Source organism: Rousettus aegyptiacus, unplaced genomic scaffold (genome assembly GCF_014176215.1).
Source record: "Rousettus aegyptiacus isolate mRouAeg1 unplaced genomic scaffold, mRouAeg1.p scaffold_m13_p_11, whole genome shotgun sequence".
Classification (NCBI taxonomy): domain Eukaryota; kingdom Metazoa; phylum Chordata; class Mammalia; order Chiroptera; family Pteropodidae; genus Rousettus; species Rousettus aegyptiacus.
The window spans coordinates 16,010,077-16,031,744 of NW_023416286.1; the positions used below are offsets into that span (position 1 = coordinate 16,010,077).

Below are 21,668 nucleotides of genomic sequence, written 5' to 3' on the forward strand. Positions count from 1 at the left end.
AGCATTGTGACCAATAACAAAAGCATGGATTTTGCAGTCAGGAGTCCTGGGTTTGAATCCTCGCATTGCTACTTAGTAGCTGTGTGACTTTGGGCACATTATACACTGTCTCTAAGTGTCCGTTTCCCCATATGGAAATTGGATGTTGCTGTCTACCTCACAGGGTTGTGGAATCTGTTGATGAAACAGCATGTGCAAGGTCCTGGTGGGTGCTCAGGACACATTCTCCTTTCCTCCTCGTTCTCTACCACCGGAGTGTTTCAGATGGTCAGTGCTGAGTGAGTGAATAGCGGGATGGTAAATGGTCTCCTGTGCTTGTGTCCTTTCAGCGATCTGCAGAATGCAGCCGCCGGTTCCTTCGCCTCTGCATTTGCTGCCCTGGTGCTATGCCCCACTGAGCTTGTGAAGTGCCGGCTGCAGACCATGTATGAAATGGAGACATCAGGAAAGATAACCAAAAGCCAGAAGTAAGCACCCCGGGCACAAACAGTGGGTCTCTGTTGCCTTAGTGTATTATTTTGTAATATTACACTAAAGGAGTAGATAGAAAAGCAGACTTATCTACTCCACAGTATGGTATTTCTAGAACACTTTCCCTTAGCAGTCAGAGGATAATTTTCTGAACAGACCATCTGTGATGGATGGACCTACTATCCCACTTGACAGATATTTAATACCCCAGAAGCAGAGAAGCCAGGAGTTACAGCCCTTTAGGCCTTTTGGGTATATGAGGCCTGATCCCCCACTGTGTTGGGAGGCACATAGCAGGCAGCGTGGGTACTGAGAGCTGCGCCTTCACAAGCGCTCGTTCAGATTCAGAGGTGGATATTTGATGCCCATTCCCAGGCTTCACGTGGGTGTTTGGGCCGATCAGCCTAGATCCTAGTGGTAACTTCTTTCACCCCCTCCCGAATCCTTCATGTTCACCTACAAAGGGCCCAAGTTCTGAAAACTTATCCAAACCCTTGTAAGCATAGCTCTCTTCAGTGATCAAATCACTGTCCAACTCAGTCTTAAAAACAGAATCTAGTATGATTTATTTGAATCAAAATGTAATTGATTGTCCTTGTTAATCTCAAACTTATTTATCTTAACATCTGGCTGATGCAAGTTCTAGCGGTGAATATTGCTATAGTTAACTCAAAGTCTGCACATCTGGGGAAAAACCAGTAGGTGACCATTTTCTGAGTTACCAGTCTTCTCTCAGTGAGGATGGGGTTGTAACAGAGCCCTGTTTCCTGCAGCCTTAAGATTCATTACAATCAGTTTGTATCTCTTCATAGCTAGAGGTCCAAAAGTGTCTTTAAAGCTTCTTATTGAAACATGTACGCACAGAAACCCTAAGTGTGTGGTTCTATAAGTAGTCACAGAATGAACATGCCCTTGTAACCAGCATCCATGTTAGGAAATAGAAGAGTTAACAGCACCCACAAAGTTTGCTCTCATTTCCTTTGGAAGTAGTTTAAAGTATTTTTTTTTTTTAAGTAATTGTTAGATACAAAGGACTTAGGCAAATGGATACTACACAGAAGTTAATATTGGTGGCTGTATTTTAGGTACAGTAGTGGCCACAGAAGGGTACATGGTGGTTCAAGGTTAAGACTTAGATTGGAAGGTGGGCTAATTATGACTGTGTCACCTTGGCATCACAGAATGAGAGCTGGTGTTGTGTTCCCAGAAGGACCTGGCTAATGGGTAATGCCTGAGAAGCCCTCTGGAGCCCTCAGAGGGAGATAATCATTAGAAACATTAGACTTTTACCACCTCAGGGCTTAATCCTACATTGGTCCAAGCCAGTCACTTGCGGAGAACAAAGTGAAAAGCTAGGGGTTCACTAAGCCGCATCCAGATATGTGGTTTCTGGTGCATTTGTTCTGAGGGACAAAGTCAGTCATAGCACACACCATCAGGGAGAGGAGCCTAGACAGAAAGTGTCCTGCATCCGGCTGCCATAGGACTCTTACCTACTTGACATAAGTCATGCGTGACCTGCCTCTCTAAGAACTGAAGTCTTGGATTTTGCCTGACAGGAACTGTAGCTCAGGTCATAGAATTATTTTGGTCTTACCTTCAAGTAGTAGTCATTCCCTTTTTTGTTTCCCTGCACTAACACAAAACAAAACAACCCCCTAAAACATCTGAACAGATTTCCTCAAAACACCAAAGAAAGGTTGAGGAAATAGGAATTGAGGGAGATAAGGGACTGGGCAAGTATAATACCATTTTATTCTTGCTGAATTTGGATACTCTTTATTGTGACTTCACTTATTCACTTTTGAAAAGATGAGTATTAGCTCTTTTACATTGTCAATGACTTCTAGAAATGTATGACCATTTTAATAAAACTTCTTTATAATAGGACAGTTCAGGTGATAAAATTTATCATAAAATAATTGTATCTATACTTCTCTGAGATATTTTCTTTCCACAGAAGCCTTTTCTCACAATTCTGGTTCTTCTGTTTATAAAACCAGCTGCTTCCTTGCTAGGGCTTCATCAGGTCTGTTGATTGGATGCCTTGTTGTCTTTCCTCTACTGCCTGCCCTAATGTTCTCTCGATCTCCTCCCAGTACAGTCTGGTCTGTCGTGAAGAGTGTCCTCAGAAAGGACGGCCCCCTGGGCTTCTACCGTGGACTCTCAAGCACTTTACTTCGGGAAGTACCGGGCTATTTCTTCTTCTTCGGTGGCTATGAACTGAGCCGATCATTTTTTGCATCAGGGAGATCGAAAGATGAACTAGGTAAATGTGCTTGTATTGGGTTTGATGATGTCAGCTTTCCAATGATGTGGTTGCTATGGATTCCATGCACTCTGTTCCCCTTGGAGGGGTCCACCTGGCACTGGGGTCCCGGATGCTGGAAAGCAGCATGGTCTTGGCAATTGCTGGCACATTCCTCTGGGCTTAGTAATTTCCTCAGGATGGCTGAAGTAGTGCATCCCAAACTCCTTTACCGGAATCACATTTGCTAATTTGTTCTGCCTCCATTTTAGGGCCAAGAAAATACAGAAATTACTTTCCCATGGGAAATCACCAATAAATGGGGAAATTGCCTATAAATTATCTTGCAATAAGCTTAAAACTTGGATAGTGTTTGGAGAACAGTGAAAAGTAGTATTTCTTTCTAGCTTATCTTACTTAGCTACTTGACACAACATATCAGTGTTTGACTCACACGCATGATTACTTTTTTTTTTTTAATACCTCCCTTCAGTGTTTTGAGCCTGTTCTGGGGTTAATCAAGCTCACAGGCTTAGCTGTTGTGGTTTGCTAAGACAACTTTGGTCTTCCGTGTTAAAGAATCAGGGTAGTTGGGCATTAAAATGTTAAAGTATTTCAAAGTGAGAAAGTTGAAAAAAGACACGGCCTGTGGTTCAGTGGTCTCTAGTCTTGTTCCCCATTTACAGCATTGCCCTGCTGCTAGGGGCCTGCTGGTTTTGTGCGGACCAGCCCTCTGGAGGGTCATAGCACCACAGCGACCAACCTAAATACAGCCCCCACTAGGGCTTCCCGTCCCGGTGAGAGGAGGGGTGGGTCCAGATGACCTCACGGAACCTTTTCTTTTAGAACTTGGACAGTTGCTTCAGAGAATTGTGTTCCACAGCAGTAGCATTTTTATTTGCACCCACCTGCAGCCACTACTACCTTGCCCTCTAGAAATGTCATGTCAGCTGTTTGAGACAAAATACTATTTGCTAATGTTCTTCTCTAGGCCCTGTGTCTTTGATGTTAAGTGGTGGAGTTGGTGGAACCTGCCTCTGGGTTGCTGTTTATCCAGTGGATTGTATCAAGTCTAGAATTCAAGTTCTTTCCATGTCTGGAAAACAGACAGGATTTATTGGAACCTTTATAAGTGTTATGAAAAACGAAGGTGAGTCTGCTAATTGCAGAAACAGTGGGTATGTATAGAGCAATTGGTCATTTCACTGCTAGTCTTGTCAAGGTCGATCAGATGTATAATGGCTCTCTTCCCCCAGCCTCATATTCCTTTTCTAGCATTGTATATTAATCCACGTTTTTGCATGTTTTCAACCCCTTTTCTGCAGCTTACTTTCATTCTTCTCAAGAATGTTTAAAGTTCTCATCCCTAACCCCTGGGCCAGGTGCCTGTCAGGATTCTCCTCAATAGCTTGAAGGGAAATTACTGAATGAAATATGGACTCTGTTTAAGGGGACAGATGTTTTGAAGTTAGCACCACTTGTATTACATAATATAGATATTATCAGATGACGATCTTAAGAGAACCACTAAGGGATTTGAAAGAATGTGCAACATCCTTAATGCTAGGACTTATAGAATGAGAAATGCACTAAGCAACTTCTAAAGATGATTTTCTATCAATTTTTAGTTATGCAGGAAGAAAAAGATTTTCTACTTAATGTTTGTATAAAGCTGATTTATACTCCTAGTGAGTAAAGACCTGTCCTTCCAGCATCCACTATACATCTTAAAGCTTGGGGTGTGAACTCCTCTGACTTGATTTTATAGGAGAGAGAACAATAACAGTATGCAGAAACTGTTTAATTCATATCCCAAATGGAGTACAGACAGCTCATACGTTATTAATAGTAACTCCTTTTAAAATTTAATAACAATTTAATTTTACAAAATACTTACACCTCCCTTATCCAGTTCGATCTTCATATCCACCCTGGGCAGTGCTTAAAGTAGGAGCAGATCTCTGACTTCAAGGCTGGTGCTCTTTCCACTAGCCCTCGCCCTTCACAGGAGCAGCTGCACAGCCGCTGTGGCCTGTGGCTCTGTGGTTGCCTTCTGTCTGCCCATGTGAGTCTTCAGTTCTGCTCAATTCATTTACCAGGAATTAAGCAGGCATGGGATTAGTGTGTTACCTGAGCATCAACCAGCTTTATGGGAAGACTTGATATTGCCCTGTTTCCGTTAGCCTATTTCGTTCCATTAGTCCAGGGAAACCTGGGAATAAGTCCTTTCATCACTTGTTGGTTTTTAATGCTGTTATCTGGATTCGTAAGTGTAAAAATGTCTACATTGTGCAGCTTTGTGGGATATCTCTAAAGAAGAAAGTCTCAGTCTGTGATCACCTTTTTGTTTTCTAGGAATAACGGCCTTATATTCTGGACTGAAACCTACTCTGATTCGAGCATTCCCTGCCAATGGGTCACTATTTTTGGCCTATGAATACAGCAGGAAGCTGATGATGAGCCAGTTCGAAGCACATTGACTTGTCCTGGTGAACCTGGATCGAAATACAAGCGTTTGAGGACTACAGTTCATCTCAGGGTTTCATAGAGTACAAAACCAATGTGGAATTATTTTGATTTCATGAGAATTTTATTTTTGTCTTCCATTATTCTACCCCTAATTTTAAGCTTTTTGGAAGGACCTCTGTTTTACACCACATAATTTCTACTCATACTTGTATCGAAATATAAAAGTTGCTGCTCTTGTTCTTGGTGGGACAGAGGGGGTGAGCCTCTGTCCTCTGTATCTACTATAAAGAACAAGACAGAGTTATATCAGGGATTTTGCATAAACCCGTACATGCGAATTGGTAGGTGGTAATGTTGTGAGCGAAGCACAGTTTTTGTTCTGTTTAATCTGGGATCTCACCAGAAAAACCCAGGGGTAACCATGTTTCATGAAGATGGTTATAAATGATTACTTAACTCATTCTGGATGTAGGCCCTCTTTTAAAAATCTGTTTAGCACATGCACTATACCAAGTGGTTAGCTTTTTAAAAGGTGTCTTGTGGTGCTTAAACTGAAATATCCATCTAGATTTTAAAGGGGAGAATGCACCTATATACTGGTGTGGCTTCCACGTTCCTCGTTTAAGTTTCAGAGTAGGCATCCTGGATTTTTCTAAGCTCTACTATTAAAATAGTGCCATTCAGTTTCTGGGTGTTATACTCTCTGGCATGTTGTTGGGTGTGGCCTAGAGTATCACGTCTTTGGAGAGCAGTGTGGCCTTCACCTGTGCCAACTTCCATTGTTCCCCTCCCCCAAAGAGCATCCCATCTGCTGGGCTGTAGGCAGAGGAAGGGGCAGTGCTGCCATACTTTGTGAAGACCTTGTGGCCAAGAGCAGCCCTTCACTCCTGTCTCTGGGTTCTGGTCTGAGTAGGAGTCTAGAGGATTCTATTGGACCACTGCCTTCACCATTTGGAAACCTGCCAAGAGAGCAGAGTACCAAAGCCAAAAGAAGCCTTCGTTCCCTGCCTGGTGATTGAGTGACAGTGTTCATGGATGGAGTCCTGTCCTCAAAACTAGACAAAACGTAGTGTCTGGGCTGACCCCTCCTCAAGTTTATCTTGGGTCTGTAACCCCTTGCCTTGCTTTTATGGTTGTTGGAGCTTCTTATACTGGCAGTGAATTTTTATGATGACCATATGTGGGGTGCGACTTTATAAATCAGTGAAGCATAAGTAATTTTATTAAGCTATGCCATATGTATGGACTAGCAGCCAAGACCCCAGTTCATATGATTCCTAGACTTGGGGACAAGCAGCTGTTCTTTGGCCATTTGGTAGAATAGGGTCCTTCTCATCATCACTAAAGTAAGCCACCTCATTCTGTGCTGCTCCAAGACCAGCAAGGGCTCGCTCAGTAAAAGCGTTCTTAAGCAGTCTGACACACATGGTGCGTGTGTCTGTCCCTTCCGCAGAACGTAAACCTCGCGTGAAGCCTCCATCTCCTTAAGCTTTTTGTGCTCTGTGGAGCCGCTGTGGTAACTCCAGCCACATGCCAGAAGCAAGAGGTCAGGAGAGTAAGGTGCTGACAAACGGGGCTGCTGCAGACACGGGGAGGGGACCCTGCTTATGTGCTTGAAGTGCTCCAGAGCTAAGGCTAGTCTTCCATTTGTTTTTTCTTTAAAAGAAAATCACTTTTCTACTTTTTCTCTCCATACTTAAATGGTCAGTAACTAAGTGGCACTTTGTCTGAACAGGCCCAGATTGAAGCAGAATAGAAAATGGGGCTGGCTTCCAGCAGGAAGTGAACTGCTGCAGAGTCCATGGTCCCCCCCTGCTTGGCACCTGTCAGCATGTCTCAGCCCTGTTAGCAGTAGAGTTAACTAAATATCTTCAATAGAAACAGTTTGAGGCAAGTAAAAGTGAGTAGGGGTAAGGAATGGAAACCTGTCAGGGGAATTTATTTTTCATTAGTTTAATTCGTGGTTTAATATTTAGGTATAATTGGTACTATTTCAGATCTGTACTCCAGACAAAAATATAACTTGAAATACTATGTTTAAAGAAATTCTAGTGTTCTGTATCATTAAATTATTTGCTTAATACTTGAGTATATGAGTCGTTTTAAGTATTTTATATCCATCCTAGAAACCAACTGTCAGGAATTTTTAAGAGTTATGTATATTATTTCAGGGTGGGGGTTTTATTGCGATGAGCATTGCTTTTTCATCAGGAAGATTTCCCATGTAAAATATAGGTAAATAGACAAAAAATACATGTTCTTCATATACACTACAGTTATGAAAGTTGGCCCACTAGAATCACTCTCTCCCTCCATAAGGCTGTGGATGTGAGGTGACTGGTTTGGCAGGATGCCGTTCTGTTTTCAAACTTACTGCTATTAAGTTTTGGATAATTCTATTCCAGTTTAGTAAATCCTGTTTAAGAAAACCAGTATCAATCTGATATATTTTGTAAGTTTTTTGAGTTTTTCGAAGAATTGTTCACATTGGGTTCTAAGAAAGCAACCCCTAAGAGGCCCTAAGAAGTTCTCTTTCTATGAGAGGAAGCAAAATAGTATGGTAACTCATAGTTGCCAGAAATTCTGATGCATTTTGGAGGGTTAGGAAAGAAAAACTCTAATCTTATTTCAGAAAGCAAGATTCTTATAAATAAAGGTTTCCTCTCGCTGCTGGTATTGAAAAAGCCAGTTAAGCATTTTTTTTTTTCCCATTCACGTAAGCTTTTCAGGAACGAGCATACTGTGTTTTAGCAGAGGCACTGCTGCTTCTTAGTTGTTACCTTCATTTCCTGAAGAATTTGACTTGATCTAGGTTGTTTAGGGCCTTGCCAATTAGAGAAAAAAATCACTCAAATAAGGATAATTTCAATGAAGACAAAACTATTTTCAAAGACGATGGCCTTAAGATACAGTGGCAGTGAAGATACTTGGACTAAAATAGCATCCGGTACCAAAGAGAATGATTTCCTATGGACACAGGATTAACCAGTGTTTACAATGAAAAGTAACCTTCACAGAGTTCCCTAAGCTTAGGTGAAGTTGATGAAACAAAGCAGGGGTAAATACTTGTCCAAAAATGTATAAGTAAATGGAATAAACCAATAGCATTTTGGGGAATGACAATTTTTAAACATCTGAATTATTTTGTTATGAGAGTATTATTTCAAAGTTCTTAAAAGTGATAATGTTCCTGTATTCTGTGTTCCAAATTTATCTCAATGTAGATGAAAACTGTGTGAAGTATATTCCTTCAAAAAGGAAAACACCACTGACATTTCTCGTGTATATACATGTAATAGATTTCTCAAGAAGATATGTACATAGATGTAAGTATAAATATACCAGCAAGGAAAAGAGGATTTGAGGATATAAATATGTAGCAAGGGGCGGGAAGAACATGATTCTTTCCTAGAAGAGGAGCTACACTTAATCAGCTACCAGCTACAATATAACTTCTTCAAAATATAGTTCGACTGCAAACTCAGGACGGTAAATTTTCCATGCTTTTGGTTTATGGGGATTATCCAATTCGTTTCTTGGAAGATAAAGCCTAGAAGAGAAAAAAAATTGTTACGTTTTAGAGCTCACAGAAAAGCCATGAGGTAGGGCACCCTTGTTAAAATTTAAAATAAGTTTTGCTGTCTGTGGTTAGTCCTTTTCTGTATGTTAGCTTTGTATGAGCCAACGCTTCCATATTCTTCAGTGAGATGCAAAATATCTTAATCTTTAATAACAAACAGTAACATGTTATTGATTCCTTTTAACACTGCCTTTTATAGAATTAATGACATCTGCATTTAATAAATTACTGTATGTGACAAATCAGCCAGAGACACTAGATGTGCTTTAAAACCCAGTAATAAAACACTTATCGTCTTAAATGATGAAGTTGGCATTTTCGGCTGATTAACAATCTCATAATTATTAGAAACAGCATATTCAAGTAGTATGAAATGTTAAAGAAATCTTTAGAAACAGATAAAAGTGAATAGAAAAGTGATCTAATGTGTTGCCTCACCAATATGAATATGGTATTTTAAAGGAAAAAAAAAATGTGCCCTTTAGCAAGAACCATGTCTGAGAAGGACTACTAAATGAAGTTCCACCCAGATGTCTAATTGAGGGACTTTGCTTGTGTAGTTAACGTTTATTTGTATACATCTGGGGGAAAAATTGGTAAAAATTTTCTATCCAATCTAAAGTTCCCTCAGTTGAAATCCATTAAATGTGTGTGCATTACAAGTGTGTTGCTCAGATGTTCAATTTACTGTTGCGTTACTGGATTTGAGGTATGATTAGATGCCGTTTAAATTTAAAGAACAGCCTAGAATATATGCAATCAGAACTTTCAATTCATGCTACATAAATCACAACCACTTCTTCAAAACTCACCTGCATGATTTTTTTAATATTATTTTTCCTTTTTAACTGGATGGTATGTTATACCAATAATCTCAGATTTTCAGCACCACAGAACAACATAAAGTGGAGAACTTTAGACTCAGGAATCAGTTTCCAGATATGGTAGGGGTTTCTTTGGAATAAAAATCTTCACATCAATTAATTACTTAAAAAAAAAATGGTTCTCAATTTAGTAATAGAGATCATTTTTAAATGGGAGACTTTTAATGGTTTTTTTCAGCTGTGTTCATTGATACCTACTGTGTCTTATAAATTCCACCCTAGAAATAAGTGTCAATCAGCTTTTAAACTAGCTGACACCCCCATAGATGATGCCTTCTGTTGGCAAAGAATTTGGTGGTGGTCAGTCATCAGTAAACAACATATACTGAGGACCTGCCATATTCAGGATACTGAGCATACTCAAACTTCCACAGCAGGGATTTATTAGCACACTCAAGAACTGATTATAATACATTCTAACTTGTAACACAGTCCTATGGCATGGACTTTGAGGATAATGCAATAATCAGTCTCAAGAATAGCCATATTTTTTAAATAACCAGATTAAGTTGAGTGTGAATGAGGAATGAAAAATGGTTGCTTGAGGATTTTTTGGTTTCTATAAATTGAGTTTATGGCAATCAGCAAAGTACTTGCCATTACACCTTCCACAGACATTAAGGCTGTTTCTACTGGATAGCATCATAAGCCGTACCTGTTATTTTGTATAAAAGACGTATTGAACCAAAAGAAAAATGGGCAGTTGTCATAAAATTTACGAAGATCCTAAAAAGACATGGTTTAAAAACAAGGTTATTCTTCATAGAAAAACTGATACCAAGAACTAATAATAACAAAGGAATTAAAATTTCTTCCTTTATTCACTTACACATTTATCAAACAGTTGTAGCCATTAAACATACAGCACTTACAGTCTATAACTTTACACTCGAGATACAAAGGAGAAGGCTTTTACAAGATTGCTGTTTCTCTTGTGTTTCTATAAAAATTTTCAAAGAAATGTATTTTTTCCTATGATGGATATTTATAAATTTAGATACTGGTATTTTAATCTGCTTTAAATACTGCTAAACAGAACCTACTAAGGCCTATTTACACCCAGAAATATCCACTTCTACAAGGAGCAGCTACATTGTGTAATTAACTCATTAATGATGATAGAAATATCCAAATTTTTTTTAAGTGCTTTCACCTCATGGCCCTTGAAAATTACAAAGGTCAGATATTACTGCCATCCCTGGGCCAGTGCCCCTCCCACTGGTGCTCTGCTTAGAAGCCACTGATTGAGAGAGAATTGAAACTGGCTCCATTATTCAAGGGGTAACCATTCAATATGAGAACTATCCAGGTCACTCGCTTCAACACATTCACTATGTTGATACTTAATAATTTCTCCCCTAAAAGGGAGTAGGCAGGGAATGAAGGAAGATGCAGGAAATAAGTTTTAAATTGATCAATATAGTTACTTGTTGGCAGTTTCACTTGATGATTTAATAGAAAAAATGAAATCACTGAAACTTGCATTATATTCAGAGTAATTCTCAGACATTTTATGACCGATTAATAGAAATTATACACTCAGAATAATGACAATGGCAGACATTCTTCATAAACTAAATATTGGATTATTAGATTTCAAGTAAATGTTGGGAATATTCTCATTTTTCATAAAAGTATTGGATTAAAATACTATTTATAATGTATCATAAACTCAGAGGAAAGTAAAATCTATTTTAAAAATTATAAGTGATTCTAGGAAACATGGCGGAGAGACGTCCTAAGATTTCTCCCCTTGAAACAACAGTAAGCTGAACATCTACAACTGAACAAAAAACACTCCAACTGCACACCAGCTCATCTGAGCGTGGGATCTGCGTATAAGAGCTACCACAGATCAGAATCCCGCATGTGGGGCAGTGGACTGGGAGAAATAAAGAAACTGCCTATTGCACCCACCAGAGCTCCCCACAGAAGCAGGAGGAGGGGAGAAGGTGCAGTGACTTCCCTGAATAGCCTTGCCCGGAAGTGCTGGAACTCTTAGCAGCCAGCCGCAGGGCTCAGTTATCAGAGCAGAAACCAGAGAAGCGAGACAGGACAGCAGAGAAACAGTTGATTTTCACTAGCCCCAATTCCCAAACCGAAGCTGATTTGCAGCTCCCAACCCCAACTCCGAGGGCTCCTCCCCACATACACTCTGAGACTAAACACCACAGAACCCTAGGGGAATCTGAGCAAACACTCCAAGACTGTCACAGACACTGACAAGGACTGAAACTGAGGGTAGTGAACATGATTAACTATCTACGAGAAAATAAAAAAGACAATTAGGCTTTATATAAAGCAGGGATCCGAGAGGCTTAGATGCCACCTACGGGAAACCAAAAGAAAAGCGCCTTCTTTGCAGCAGGCTAAAGAGAGACCTTTATGTAATAAATCTGCTTTCTGAAAAAACAGCAGGATATACTTCCATTAATGCCCAGGCAGAGAAATAGACTATCAAACACCATGAACGACCAACATGACAAGGCATCTCAGAAGAAAGAGAAAATTCTCCAGAAAATAAGCTTACAGACATAGAAATATATGACTTAAATGACAGAGACTTTAGGATGGTACTTCTGAAAAATCTCAGTGAGTTCTGAAACAAGTCATATCAACAATATCAGGAATTGAAAAAACAACTATGTGAGCAGAGCAAGGAAACTGAAACCCTCAAAAGGAACCAAATAGAACTTCTGAAGATGAAGAACACACTGCAAGAGTTGAAAAATGAAATGGCAAGCTTGGGAAATAGAGTCGACCAAATGGAGGAAAGGATCAGTGATATTGAAGACAGAAATCTAGAAATAAATCAGAAGGGAGAAGAGAGAAACCGAAGAATGGAAAATAATGAAAGAGAAATTCAAGAACTAGCTGATACCATGAGAAGAAGTAACATAAAAATAATGGATATTCTCAAAGGGGAGGAAAAGGAGCAGGGATTAGAAAGCATTTTCAGACAAATGGTGGACGAGAATTTCCCAAATCTAAGAAATGAGCTGGAGCTTGCAATTCAAGAAGTCAATAGAACACCCAATTATCTCAACCCAAGAAGGCCAACGACAAAGTCAAAAGTCAATGACAAAGATAGAATTCTCAGGGAAGCCAGGGAGAAGAAAAAGGTAACTTATAAAGGAAAATCCATTAGATTATCCTTGGACATCCCAGCACAAACCTTACAAGCCAGAAAGGAAAGGAATCAAATGTTTAAACTATTAAGTGAAAGGAACTACTAGCCTCAAATAATGTATCCAGCTAAGCCCTCTTTAGATATGAAGGAGAAATTAAGACCTTTCCAGACATACAAAAATTGAGAGAATTCTCCACTACAAGACCTGCACTACAGGAAATACTGAAAGGGGTCAGCTCACCTAAAATAAAATGAAAAAACAAAATGAAACAAAACATAATTAAGAGTAAAGTGACTATCAGGCAAATAGAAGCAGAGGAGTGCAACCCTTACTAAGAACAGGGCATTATAAGCTTAAATAATAAGAGAATTACTATAGCAAGATAGTAATGACTTTCAGCATACATAGGGACAAATTGAGATAACAATGACTGAAAAGTGAAGGATTCAAAGATCCAAATTCACAAAAGGGAATGGAAATAAGTTATGCACAGATGAAAATGGACTGTACGTATATAACTATCCTTTACATATTCATAATGGTAACCACACACAGAAGATTCAAAACTGAAATACATAACATAAAATAAGAAGAATCAGAGGCAAAACCCACGAAACCCAACCAAAGTAAAGAAAACAGAAACACAAGGACAAAGAAGATATGGAAACACTGAGCTACCAGAAAACAAAAGTTAAAATGGCTATAAGAAGACCTCATATTTCAATAATCACACTAAATGTAAATGTACTGAACTCACTAATAAAAAGGCATGAAGTTGCAGAATGGATCAAAAAAACAAAACATAACCATATTCTGCTCCAGGAGACACATCTCAGCTGCAAAGACAAATATAGACTCAACATGAAAGGGTGGAAAATGATATTTCAAGCAAATGGCATTCAGAGAAAGTGGGAGTAGCAGTACTAATATCAGACGAAAAAGACTTCAAAATAAAAAAGCCAAAAAGGATACTGAGGGACACTTAATAATGATAAAGGGAATCATGCACCAAGAGGACATAACACTTTATTAATATCTATGTTCCCAATCAGGGAATCCCTAAATATGTAAAGCAATTACTAACAGAACTAAAGAGAGAAACAGACCAAAACACTATCGTAGTAGGGGACCTAAATACCCCACTATCAGATATGGACAGATCATCCAAATAGAAAATCAATAAGGAAATAACATCCTTAAATGACACATTACACCACCTGGACGTAATTGACATTTACGGAGCCTTCCGTCCCAAAACAGTTGCCTATACATTCTTCTCTAGTGCACATAGAACATTCTCAAGAATCAACAACATACTGGAACACAGACATAGCCTCAACAAATATAAGAAGGTTGAAATCATACCAACTATATTCTCTTATCATAATGCTTTAAAATAAAGATCAACTGCAAAAAGAAAGCAGGAAGAACCACAAATAAATGGAGATTAAACAACATTCTACTGAAGAATAACTGGGTCAGGGAAGAAATAAAAATGACATAATAATGACAGTACGACATATCAAAACTTTTGAGACACGGCAAAAGCAGTCATAAGAGGAAAGTTCACATCATTACAGGCCTATCTCCAAAAATAAGAATGAGCCCAAAGAAAGAACTAAATGCTTCATCTTAAAAAACTAGAAAAGGAAGAACAAATGAGGCCTAAAGTCAGCAGATGGAAAAAAAATTGTCAAAATTAGAGCAGAAATAAATGAAATTAAAAACAAACAAAAAAATAGAAAAAATGCTTGTAACAATGAGCTAGTTCTTTGAGAAGATTAATAAAATTGACAAACCCCTGGCTAGACTCACTAAAGAAAAAAAAGAAAGGACACAAATAAACAAAATCAGAGATGAAAGAGGGGAAATTACAACTGACATCGCAGAAATAGAAAGCATCATACAAGAATACTATGAAAAAGTATATGATACCAAATTTAATAACCTAGAAAAAATGGACTAGTACTTAGAAAAATACAATCTTCCCAGACTGAATCAAGAAGATCTGGAAAATCTAAACAGACTGATCAGCAGTATGGAAATTGAAACAATCATCAAAAACCTACCAAAAAGTAAAAGTCAAGGACCAGATGGCTTCACCAGTGAATTCTACCAAAGATTTAAAGATGTAAGACCCGTTCTCCTCAAACTCTTCCAAAAAAATGAAAGAGGAGGAAATACTTCCCAACTCATTTTATGAGGCCACTATTACTCTGATGCCAAAAATTGGTAAGGATATCACAAAAAAAGAAAGCTACAGACCAACAGCTCTCATGAACACAGATGCAAAAATCCGAACTAAAATACTAGTGAACTGAATACAGCAACATATTAAAAAGATTATACACCATGATCAAGTGGGCTTCAACCCAGAGGCACAGGGATGGTTCAACATAAGCAAATCAATTCATGTGATACACCACATAAACAAATTAAAACATAAGAATCACATGACCATATCAATAGATGCAGTAAAAACCTTTGACAAGATCCAGCATCCATTTTTGATCAAGACACTTAACAAAATCGGTATAGAACGAACGTACCTTAACATAGTAAAGGCCATATATGATAAATCCTCAGCCAACATTATACTTAATGGTGAAAAACTAAAAACCTTCTCTCTGAGATCAGGAAAAAGGCAAAGCTGTTCATTATTGCCACTGTTATTCAATATAACATTGGAGGTCCTAGCAAGTGCAATCAGAGAAGAGAAACATATAAATGCACCCACATAGGAAACAAAATCATACTGTCACTATATGGATGACATGATTCTCTATATAGAAAACCCTAAACACTCCACAAGAACGCTACTAGAAACAATAAGCAAATACAGTAAAGTTTCTGGATACAAAATCAAGTTCAAAAATTCACAGCGTTCCTATACTCTAATAATGAAGTGTCGGAAAAAGAAGTAGAAAAAATAATTCCTTTTGCAATTGCAACAAAAAGAAGAAAATACCTAGGAATAAATTTAACGAAACATGTGAAGGACCTATATAATGAAAACTACAGGACCCTATTAAAAGAAATCGAAGAAAATACAAAGAAATGGAAAGGTATTCCATGTCCTTGGATTGGATGAATCAACATAGTTAAAATGACCATATTACCTAAAGCATTATACAGATTTAATGCAATCCCCATTAAAATCCCATTAGTATTTTTAAAAGAAATAGAACACAAAATCATCAGATTTGTATGGATGCACAAAAGACCCTGAATTGCCAAAGCCATCCTGAGAAAAGAGAACAAGTTCGAAGGCATCACTCTGCCCGACTTCAAATTATACTACAAAGTGACAGTAATCAAAATGGTATGGTATTGGCAAAAAAACAGACACACGGATCAGTGGAACAGAAGTAAACCCATATTCATATGGGCAAGTAATTTTCAACAAAAATCTAAGAACATACAGTGGAGAAAGGAAAGCCTCTTCAATAAATGGTTCTGGGAAAACTGGAAGGCCACCTGCAAAAGAATGAAACTAGACTGTTGTCTATCACCACACACCAAACTTAACTCAAAATGGATTAAGGCCTGAGTATAAGACCTGAAACAATAAAATGCATAGAAGAAAACATAGGAACTAAACTCAAGGACCTTGGACTTAAAGAGGATTTTATGAATTTGACCTCAAAGGCAAGGGAAGTAGGAGCAAAAATAAATGAATGGGACTACATCAAACTGCAAAGCTTCTGCTCAGCAAAAGAAACCATGAACAAGGTAAAGAGATAGCCATCCAAATGGGAAAATACATTTGCAAGCAATGCCTCCAATAAGGGCCTAATATCCAAAATATACAAAGAACTCATATGACTCAACAACAACAACAAAAAACAAACAATCCAATCAAAAAATGGGCAGAGGACCTGAACAGACACTTCTTTCTAGAGGACATACAAATGGCCAACAAATATATGAAAAGTTGCTCAACATCGTTAGCTATTAGGGAAATGCAAATCAAAACCACAAGATACCATCTCACATATGTTAGAATAGCTATAATCAACAGAACAAGTAATAACAAATGTTGGAGAGGATATGGAGAAAAAGGATCCCTCATACACTGTAAATTGATAGAGCCACTATGGAAAACAATATGGAGGTTTCTCAAAAAAACTAAGAATTGATCTACCATATGACCCCGCAATCCCTCTACTGGGTATTTACCCCCAAAGACTTGAAAACCCATATCCAAAAAAATATTTGCATACCGATGTTCATAGCAGCATTATTCACAGTGGCCAGGACATGGAAGTAATCAAAACGTCCTACAATAGATGATTGGACAAAGAAGCTGTGGTACATATATACAATGGAATATTACTCAGCCATAAGAAGAGATGAAATACTGCCATTTGCGACAACATGGATGGATCTCGAGATAATCATGTTAAGCAAAATAAGCCAGACAGAAAAGTTGAAAATCATATGATATCACTTACATGTGGGATATAAACCTAAAAGCAACAAATGAGCAGGAGAAACAGAGACTCATGGACATAGACAATGTACTAGTGGTTACCAGAGGGTAGGGAGTAGCGGAGGAGGGGGGAGGCAGATGGGGTAAAGGGAGTCAAATATAGGGGAGTACGGGAAGGGTGAAGTGGGTCAGGGGATCAAATACATGGTAGCTGAAGGAAACTGGACTTTGGGTGGTAAACACACAATAGAATATATAGATCTCAAATTATAATGTATAACTGAAAATTATGTAATCGTATTAACCAATGTTACCCCAATAAACTTAATTTAAAAAATAAATTTAAAAAATTAAAATAAAAAAAAAACACAAAAATTATGAGGAAGCAATGTGCTTTAAATGCACATAAAAATGTGACCAGTGCTATGCAGAGAAACATACTTTTTAAAAACATCTTAATTTCTGTATTATTTATTTGAAAATCAATACAAACAAATTACATAGAATTTAGAAAAATCAAATGAGCAAAAAAATTTAAGTTACATGTGTTTTTTAAAAGATTTTGTTATGGATCGGCTTGTTTTTGTCTTCTTCCCTGGCTAGGAGCTGCCATCTCCAACCATCTCTGTTGTTGGGATATGCAGCAAGGGAAATGCCATACCAAAATCATTCAAAAGACCAGAGAAGAATAATGGCATAGGTTGTTTCTTGATTACTCACCGGAGAGAAAAATTGTATTTTTACATCATCATGCAGGAGTGGACAGTCGACTAGATAAATTATTACTCTGTCTGCTTCAGCATCATGAAGTATCTATGAATGAATACATGGAATTTAGAACTATAAATCTAGCTGATAAGTATAACAGTGAAGTTCATGTTCACTTATTGAGGCTTCCTATATTTATCAAGCCCAATCGCTACATGTATAAATAAATGTTAATCATTATTTTTATAAAGTTGCAATACTGTTTTTACATATTTAAAAGGGTTATAGTGGGCACTGTTGTAAACTGAAGTATTCAATTTTTTGTTAAGTTTAACCAAGTAAACATTACTGTTAAATGTGTCACCTGATTTTCATATACTAGGAATATGCTATGATGCTCAATTTTAAAGCTGGCATTTACATTCAAAAAGCAATGCATAACTGGTCATGTTTTATCAAAAATGTTATTTCCTGATGGGATCATAGGCCTTGTCCATAACAGACTGCAAAGAGTGACAAAAGAGAGGCCAAGTTTTTGTAATGAACAACTTTGAAGCTATACTAAACATTTTTTGTTTTTGATTCACCCTTGTATAACAGTCCCACCCACAATGAAGTCAGTCTTTGGTAGGCCCTGTGAAAGATACAAAAGAAAGTGCAGACTCAGTTAATGCTTTAGGGAGCTATACACATAAGGAACAATAGTAGACTAACACATAATTATGTGTCAAGCTGTATAATGAAGACTGCTGTTGTGTGCTTCGTGAGGTTAAAAAAAGTATAGAATGAGAAAGCTTCACCAGGGAGGCAGAAATTGGGTTGGGCTTGGAAGGATTTGTATAAATGAAGAGGAGCAATGAAAAGAGACTCTAGTTTAGACAGGGGACTGGGTGGCGGAGGAAAGATCAGCAAAAACATGAAGCAGAAATTAGTGTTGTATTCCAAGGGCCAAAGGGGTTGCAGTCTGCTTGGAATGGATTCTGCTCATCAAGTTACCAATGGAAATGAGCTTGAGTATTATAGGGCCATCATACTTGAGAGTTCGAGAGCCAGAGAAATAAGAAGGAAGTTATTCAAGAGTATAGTAGGGCATTTCCTGTATGACAAAGTGGTCTGTTTATTACTGATAAAATTTATTTAGTAACATAGCTCGCAAAGCAATGTCACATATATTATCTAATTTAATCTTGAGATATAATCTTAGGTTGAGACAAAGGTATTAACTGGCTTTGACCTTGGACACACAATGTGTCTTCTGCTTTACCACAGCTTTTCACAATGTAAACAGAATTTCAGGATGCATATTGTAGGATTTTATGTACTGTATTTTATAAGGAGGAAAAAAAAGGTAAGGAGACCATTGTAGAAATCTAGGCATGAGCAAATGAAGTCACAGACTAGGTAGTAGCAAATAGGAACAGAATGGAAGGGAGTGAAGAGAGATTTCAAAGGTAAAATCAGCAGGATTTAGGGAGCCAAGACAATGAGGGAATCAAAGACAATACCAAATGCTGGTGGTGTTTTCAGAGGCAGAAGAAAAGCTCATTTGATAAATTTGGATCGACAAATATGTTTGAATTGTAGGAGCAGAAAGTGTCCATGTTATAGCTCCTGCATCTACCACACAGTGGGTTGAGTTAATGAAATAAAACAATTATAGTTTCAAGCAGGAGAAGGATGAACAGAACCAAGAATAAACTAAGTGCAGAGATAAGAACAGAAAGCTAAAGTTCAGGCCTGAGTGAGTGCCCTCAGTCGGGGGAGAGGCAAAAAGAAGGGAAAGAAATGGTGTTGAAGAGGTAATAGAACTGAAATAAAAGCCTGAGTTTTAAAAATTTTCCATTTCTTAGACCCATGGAGGAAGCTTTCTTATTGCTTCAGAAAATGTCTGCAGTCTTAGGTATTTCATCAGCATTTAAGAAAACATTGATTACCAGGTCCTATTGTTTTGGGTAAAGAGATTCCTCCCCAATCCATACACTTTTGCATTGCCATTTTTTTTTTTCTCACAGTGCAGTCCCACTGGACATCTGAGTTAGAATCACCTAGGAAATTGCTACGTCTAGAGATTCCTGGGCCCCATTCCAGATTTCCTAAATCATACTTTTGGAGTATGACCTAGGAATCTGCATCTTTACAAACTCCTATGTGATTTTCATGCACACTAAAATTTCAGAATCAGTGCCATATACTAATATGAAGAAAAGATATAGCTAAAAATGACCAGATACATGAATTTAAAACTCTGATAGATTCCTGGGAGCATGCTCGGCATTTTTGAAAAAGTGAAAACCAAAGCAACACTCTGAACTGAAAATATATTCTGGAAAATGCCCTTAAAAAGCTATTTGAACAATGAGTTTAATTTAGCTCCAACTTGCATCCAAACCCAGGGACACCAAGTTGGATAGTAACCAGAAAGTGACATGGGCTCTCTTTTTGGTGGGTGAGGATTTTGGGAGGTCAACATGATGATTTGATATCGAGATTTAAAACAAACACCAGAATTTTCAATTTACATGCTTTCTCTTACCCTACAGTTTTTGGAAGCAGAACCAGAAAAGACAACTTTACGCTTTATTATTATTCGTACTTTTAGATCACTTCCATTGCCTTTCCCAACACCTGAATAAAAATAAAAAGTTAGGCTGGTTAAAGATCAAGATGTCTCTCACCAATTAACATTATGGATTAAAAAGATAAAAAATTATCCGTTAACAATATATCAGTATTGAATCATTTGAGTCTTGCATGGATTTTGTCTTACAAAGACAAGGCTTCCAGCCTAATTCTGTCTCCTAAAGCAGAATTTATAATGCTGGAGGGGGGAAAAAGACTTATAGTTCAGCTTCTAAGCTTCACCTTTCTAGAAAAAAAATAAATTAGGGATGTGACTCGCAATCTTTTTTGCTAATATGTTGCTTTCTTCAGACTTTGAATCATGATATGTCTTAATAACTGTCTAAATTCTTCTTGCCCCAGTTTAAGTCTAGTTCCTAGAGTGGTCTCTATAAAAATATAGAATATCCAAATATTCCTATAGTGTTAAGTGTATGTTTACAGACAGATGGTTTGGTTTCTTGCTCCTTTTTTCAGTTCACTTCCTTTAGCATTTCCTTAAAGGACTAGTTTCTCAAGCCTCCAACTAATTCTTATTGCTTTCCTTTCAACCTTGCCCATTTCACTTGAATCTAAAGGTACAGAACTAAAACAAATATTCTAATAAAGTCATATATAAATCATTCCTTATTGTTCCTTCATATTATGTTTGTTTTGTTTTCATTTAATTTCGTTTTCACTAACATCGTATTATTAATTTGTCATTTGGAATCGCGATTTCTTTGTGTCAGTCCCCTCAGTGCCATTCCAGTTGCAGAACTTTTTTCTACCAATGTCTACCAGAAACCAGCAAAATAAAGACCTAAACTGAGTCAAATACTTATCAAATGGTAAGAAAAGGCCATTGATTTATAAGTTTAAATTAATTACCACACATTAAAATGTTTAAATAATTTAAGTATATTTACATGATTTAAAAATTAAAGGTAAAATGACATGAAGTGAAAAGTCTGTCTCCTCCATTCCAAACCTGTTTAATTTTCCAGCCCCAAATATATAAACACTATTATTAGTTTCTTGTTCTATGTCTATGTAAACAAATATAAATATATATTTTCCCAAAGGTTTTTACATATGTACATATACACAAATATGAATATATATTATTTCCCTCTTTTGTTTTACA

The 21,668-nt window shown here is 37.6% G+C and overlaps 2 protein-coding genes across 5 annotated transcripts in view; one reads left to right on the top strand and one right to left on the bottom strand.

Moving 5' to 3' along the window:
• The window catches only part of SLC25A15 (solute carrier family 25 member 15), a 47,627-nt gene extending 39,319 nt beyond the window's left edge, over positions 1-8,308 (top strand). For all 4 annotated transcript variants that reach the window (XM_016120011.2, XM_016120008.2, XM_016120006.2 and 1 more), the window contains 4 exons: positions 330-467; positions 2,571-2,740; positions 3,711-3,869; positions 5,075-8,308. In XM_016120011.2, the coding sequence (XP_015975497.1) occupies positions 330-467; positions 2,571-2,740; positions 3,711-3,869; positions 5,075-5,199 (592 nt within the window). In that variant the 3' untranslated portion in view covers positions 5,200-8,308. The remainder of the gene's footprint in view (positions 1-329; positions 468-2,570; positions 2,741-3,710; positions 3,870-5,074) is intronic.
• Positions 8,309-8,497: 189 nt separating this feature from the next.
• The window catches only part of LOC107497775 (phosphatidylinositol 3,4,5-trisphosphate 3-phosphatase TPTE2-like), a 63,451-nt gene continuing 50,280 nt past the window's right edge, over positions 8,498-21,668 (bottom strand). Inside the window, exons 13-16 of the mRNA XM_036228518.1 lie at positions 20,457-20,536; positions 17,936-18,028; positions 10,308-10,378; positions 8,498-8,738 (exon numbers count right to left, since the gene is read on the bottom strand). Coding sequence (XP_036084411.1) covers positions 8,630-8,738; positions 10,308-10,378; positions 17,936-18,028; positions 20,457-20,536 — 353 coding nt within the window. The 3' untranslated portion in view covers positions 8,498-8,629. The remainder of the gene's footprint in view (positions 8,739-10,307; positions 10,379-17,935; positions 18,029-20,456; positions 20,537-21,668) is intronic.